We start from the raw sequence: 5,937 nt of genomic DNA, 5'->3' as shown, positions 1-5,937 counted from the left end.
TGATACAGTGCAGTGAATAATTGAAAAGGCCCATAAAACTTTAAATCCTAGGGATACTTGATCTTTCAACATATTCTACGATAAATAAAATGTTGTGTTTTCATCTGATTTGTCTTAAGGCTCAAAAAACAAAAACAATCAGCTTTCCTTTTTTCACGTTCTCTCATTTTCTCCAGTTCTTGTTTTTCTCTCAGCTCTAGTGTTTCTGTTTTGGTTTTTATTCTCTTATCTCTTTTTCTTCAATTCTTAAATCCCTATGCTGTTCTTTTAAGCCTTTTATTTTTCTGTTGTTCTTCTTGTTGATCCTCTTTATTTCTTCAAAATCTCATTTAATATCTTGATTTATGGCACATTTTGCTCAATTTGTATAATTTCTTAATCAAGTTTATATTCATTTTTTCTCTCTCTGTCTTCTGTTTCCTTTTGCTACTTAATTTCTTATTTTCAGTCTCTACTTTCATGTATTTAATTATTTAATAATATTCAGATTTTTCCTCATTTATTAATTTCTGTATCTCCAGCTCTCGTTTTCACTCTAGAGAAGGGATTTTGACTGTACTGGACATTAATTTACAATCTTTTTTTCCTTCTTCAGCTGATCCATTTCTGTCTTGTATTTGGTCCTTAATTTCTCAGTTTGAGCCTCAATTTTTCTCTCTCTCTTTCAGGATTTTCTCAACCCACTTCTTAAAAGACATTTCCGTGTTTTGGTTAATAGGAAAAATTTGCTCTTTATTGGATGTAATCATCTCTGTAATTTTTAAAAGTTAAGTAACTTGAGTTCTGTCTCGTTTTTCTCTTCGGTTTTTACCCTCAACCTCACAAACTCCCTTCTTACAAACATCTGTCACTGAATGCATGTTGCTTTCGAACTCATTTTAAATTAGAATAGTGTTTCCTGTTGCACTCTTTCCACATCCTGTCCTCCCAATCAGCACACTTCTCAAACACTCCAGCTCATCTGGGAATCAAATTGCTCAACGTCAGGTATTACTATTCATACAGATTTAGGTTTGGTGTTGTTAAACACAAGTTTCCACAATGAGATTTAAAGATCCAGGAAAAGATGTATTTTTGAGCATTAATGTGTATAATGTCTTCCAAATTTCAGGAGAAAAAATGTATAGGAGCATATAAATGTATAGGGATATTTCAGCTAATTCAAAGAAGTGCAAAAATGGTCATTTGTGTCCCCTCAAAAAAGTGCCTTAAATCCATGGCTGTTAAAATGATGTCAAAACTAGACTGGACTCAAGCAAACATACAGCTCATATGTGAGAGCAGCAAAGTGCCGTTACCGGACACAGCAGTAAAAACAAACACAATTTTTTTTAAGTATAAGCATTATAGATAGTTTGTGTTTCTGGTGTAGAACCAAACTTTATTTATCTTAATTTAATGCTATATATTGAGCAGTAAACTCCATGTACGAGATACATAACTGAGGGAAAATGCACTGTTGGTCGGCTTCACCTAGCATGCAGACGTGAATTAGCAGAAGACGTCAACAGTTTCATAGAATAGAATTCACTCTCAAAAGGGGAAAATGAAGGAATTTATAGTTTTATAATGTTATGGATTTATGATATAGGCTTAATATATTTATAATTGTAGAAACTAATTCTAATGTGGATTAAATACAGTGTAAGACAAATTTTTTTAAATAATAATAAGTTTCTGTTTATGAATGCAAAATAAAGCCATTATATATTCGCGGTCATTTCCAGCCTGACTTGACTTAAAACTTTGGCATCAGAAATAAACTAAGAAAATGACAAGAGGATCAAATAACGGTAGACTTAGACCCCCCTACTATTGGTTTCGGTTCCCAGATAATACACAACCTGATCAATCTGAATGCACCGACTGTAAATCACTTTGGTTTCCCTATATTAGTTACCTTAAAATTAATTTGAGTTTCATTATGTGCTGAGATGAGTTTGTCTTTATCCGGTTAGATAAGCTTTCTGTAACATTAGTCAAATCTCCCTTTATTTATTGGGACATGAACATTTGGTTTTTGTATTCCATATGTCCATAAATAAGATGTGGAAGTAGAGCAACAGAGAAATGTGTGTTTGCAAAAGAAACAACAACTCCACATGGGATTCTTTGAGATTCATTGTCATTAATGTAAGTTTACTGCTTTTAGTGCAAACAAAAATATTAAAAATGATGAAAACATATGGTTTAGAGATGCATATGATACATAGTATATAATGACAGGTGTTGTATAACTCATCTTTTGCAAGTAATTTCATCTAAGTAAATACCAGATGATTTCTGTCTTGGGCAACTGAGAATTATACTCTTGTTTAAACAGGCTTTAGCTGCCATGACACAATTCAGCTCTCACTGTAGCAACAGACCATTTCAGTTTGGATGACTTGAATGCAGGTTTTATTTGTGCATTAAATTAGGGTCACTTTCAAAGCTTTTGGCATGGTACACAGTTGAGTCCATTCATGTAAACAGTAGATGGGCAGCCTGGTAACAAGGGGTCCAAACGATTCCAGCACATCCTCTCATCTGTCATTACTTATACGTCTTCATATGCCAAAGTCCATCATTCAGATAGTGAACGTTCTCGATTCCAATTCCCTTGTTTACTTTCCCTCTGTTCAGTGATGTGAAACAAGAAAATATTTTTAAATGAAATGCACTTTTCTTTTTTATATTTTAGTTTTCAATAACCAATTAATTGTAGTCACAGATTTAAACTGATGCTTATTTATTTATATTGATTTCATTCATTATTTCTTCTAATAACTAAAATAATTTGTATTCATGATCTATTCACACCACAATCGTATGGAAGCCGTTTCCGCCAATAAATAAAAAATAAAAGAAGGTAATTGAGACTTTTATCTCAGAATAGCAAATTTGATATTAACTCGCAATTGCGAGTTATAAAGTCAAAATTGCAAGTTATAAAGTTGCAATACTCGCAATAGTGAGAAAAAAAGAAAGTCAGAATGGCGAGATATGAACTCACAATAGTGAGAAAAAAATGAACGTCAGATTGGCGAGATATGAACTCGCAATAGTGAGCAAAAAAAAGTCAGAATTGCGACTTTTTATCTCTGATTTTATTTCTTAGAATTGCAAGTTACAAAGTCAGAATTGCAATTCTGAGTTTTTTCTTCAATTGTGACTTTATAACTCACAATTGCAAGTTTATATCTCGCAATTCTGAGAAAAAAAAGTCAGAATTGTGATCTAAAAAGTCAGAATTAACTTTTTTATTTTTTATTCAGTGGCAGAAACGGGCTTCCATACAATCAAGACTATAGACACTAAAACAGCTAAAAACTCTATTGTGTTTTTTTATTCAGAGTGCAGGAAATGCATAAAACCACTTACATGTCATCTGCAGACATCTTCATGACTCCCACACAAAGCGCGTGCTGCTTCCCTTCTGCCATTATGGCCTGAAACAAATACTTAAGGACAACAACTTGTGATAATCAACACACACCAGTCAACCGCTTTGGCAACTACCTGAAATAAATGAATTTAAGTTGGAACACTAAAATGACTAAAACTGAAATAAAAATAAATGAAAGCTAAATAGAAATATTGAACAAAAATGAAAGTGCAGAACATAACTATTAAAACAAACTGAAGTTAAATAGAAAACTAAAAATATACATTTAAAACACAAACTATAATCATATAAATAATATAAAATTGATAATAATTACATTATCACAGATGAAGGGTGTTTTTATGTCCTTTTTGGAATTGACAACTTTTGGATTGAACTATTCCTTTACAATGAATCAATAGGATTAATTCATCAAGTGGAAAAAAAACATACATATATATATATATATATATATATATATATATAAAAATTTAATATAATACTACAGTTGGAAAGATACGACTACTGTGTCTGTTGCAGCAGGGTAGAGTTTGGCTCCTGGTGATGTGAGGCCTGGGCACATGATATTAGCTCCACTCAGAACAAATTTGATGGCTCCTTTATCTACTTGTTGGTGTGGCAGAATGAAGGGATCTGAAGAACAGACACGTGAGTATCAGCCATTAGTCTGACCAAAGGAATAAGTCGTCTCACTTAGTAATAGAAGTACCCTTCTTGCACCCGACAATCTTTTCTGCAGAGAAACATCTTACTGCTACTGATTTAAAGTATATAAGAGCGGACTTACATTTGTGTAGAAGTCTGAGGGTGGGATAGAAGGGTCCTTCTCTCTGTCTGAAGAAGAGTAGCTCTCCGTTTACCGTAAGAATTTCAATATGCTCATGACTGGAAACATAAAATATCACACCTCAGATGTAAAATAAGTAACCCTCTTAGTTCTGCATATCAGTAAGCACTGAGTATAGTGGAACTCTTACCATCTCACAATTTTGACAGGGTCCTTTTTGGGCATTATCTGGTTGAGCCAATCATCGATGTTGGGAAACTGATCTAACAGCTGATTCTTTATACCCTTAATAACAGATGTCTTCAGTTGAATACAGTTTGAAACATTTTCCTTTTCATCAAATCTATTAAGAGAGAGAGAAAAAGGGAATTATCTTATTTAATGTTTAATACCTGCAGAGTAGAAGTCTCTGTAATATTATAATTTTATGGTAAAAGAAAGAAATTAGTCTAATATAAAAGTCTCATATGACAATTACCATCAGTTGTTCAGTTTTTATAATAAATGTAAATATTCATTCTTTTTTTTTTAGCAGTTTGCTTATCATCTGTTCAAGTTAGAAATATAAGAAGTATCTTAGCAAAAATTAAGTATTAAAAAAATACAGATGGATCATTTCTAATGAACCATGGAAATCAGCTGACAGATCAAGTTAGCAGAGCAGCTAAACAGGTTGCTGTCTCGATACAGAATTAAGGGCAAATATTAAGTTACAATAGCAGATAAACTGATAAGCGTATGCATGCAACATGTCTTCTATTTCTACTGTGAAGCCAAAGCTACTGGATTACTGAAACAATACATTACTGCAACAATGCTAAGTTATGTTCGCTACTATTTATAAGGTTGACAACAGCTCAAGCTTACTTTTTAAACATCCTTGCAGGTCGTTATCCGTCACTCTTGTCCTCCGATCTGTGTGATCTTACAGCTCGTAACTGTTAAGTTTTCTGAACCAAAAAAAAAAAACCTAAACATTCGGTAGATGACTTTTACTGTCTATGGGTAGATGTAATGAACGGACTCCACGCTTCACGTCTACCGCAGTGGATTCCGGTTTACGACAGTGGTAAATCTTTTACGGCAAGGGATGGACGTACAGTATGACAAAATGATGCTATGTATTTTGCAATACATAAAACAAATACAAAACTTTAGTCGCTAATGATAGTCAAAGTGAGTAAAAAATTTAACTAATCCCAGCATATTAAGACAATTGTTTTGCATTACACCTTTCCCAGAAATGTTTAAATATGCACCAATTTTGCGTACATATCCAGATCAGAAGATAGATAAAGTAAAAACGGCAGAATATAGATTGGAGTAAGTTTTATGGAAGAGCTAGTTAAGTGAAGATTGAGGAAAGTGCATGAGGAAAAAAAACATTGAAAAAAACTGCTTAAAAAAAAAAAAAAATATATATATATATATATATATATATATATATATATTTATTATTAATTTCCTTCCCACAAGTCTGGAAGCAAATGTAATGGAAGCAAACTAAACCTCAAAATTTAATCAGTGCATAAACAAAGAAACGCTTAAAGAGTATCGTATAATAATCTGAGCCAACTTTGATATCTACCATAAATATACATATATATAAAATACAACGTCAAGTTTTATATGGTTACTGGTTAGAATACTTAAGCTCAATGTATTTTTTATGAAAATAATGATGTACTGCCAGTTTATGATGTCTAAGGATGCTTTGGTCTATTCACCCACCCATTATCTAGACTTAATTTATCCGAGATTT

General features: G+C 32.5%; 1 protein-coding gene across 1 annotated transcript; it reads right to left on the bottom strand.

The window, feature by feature from the left end:
- Positions 1 to 2,383: 2,383 nt before the first annotated feature.
- On the bottom strand, positions 2,384 to 5,163 carry mcts1 (MCTS1 re-initiation and release factor). Its single transcript, XM_059522329.1, has 6 exons — positions 5,043 to 5,163; positions 4,366 to 4,518; positions 4,176 to 4,273; positions 3,888 to 4,021; positions 3,364 to 3,431; positions 2,384 to 2,617 (listed from the first exon to the last, which is right to left on the bottom strand). The coding sequence occupies exons 1-6, from the start codon at positions 5,051 to 5,053 to the stop codon at positions 2,536 to 2,538; spliced, it is 546 nt and encodes a 181-aa protein (XP_059378312.1). The 5' UTR covers positions 5,054 to 5,163; the 3' UTR covers positions 2,384 to 2,535.
- Positions 5,164 to 5,937: the final 774 nt, after the last annotated feature.

Source organism: Carassius carassius, chromosome 33 (assembly GCF_963082965.1).
Source record: "Carassius carassius chromosome 33, fCarCar2.1, whole genome shotgun sequence".
Taxonomy (NCBI): Eukaryota; Metazoa; Chordata; class Actinopteri; order Cypriniformes; family Cyprinidae; genus Carassius; species Carassius carassius.
Note: the sequence above shows the minus strand (reverse complement) of the source record. Positions and strands in the feature narration are given on the sequence as shown.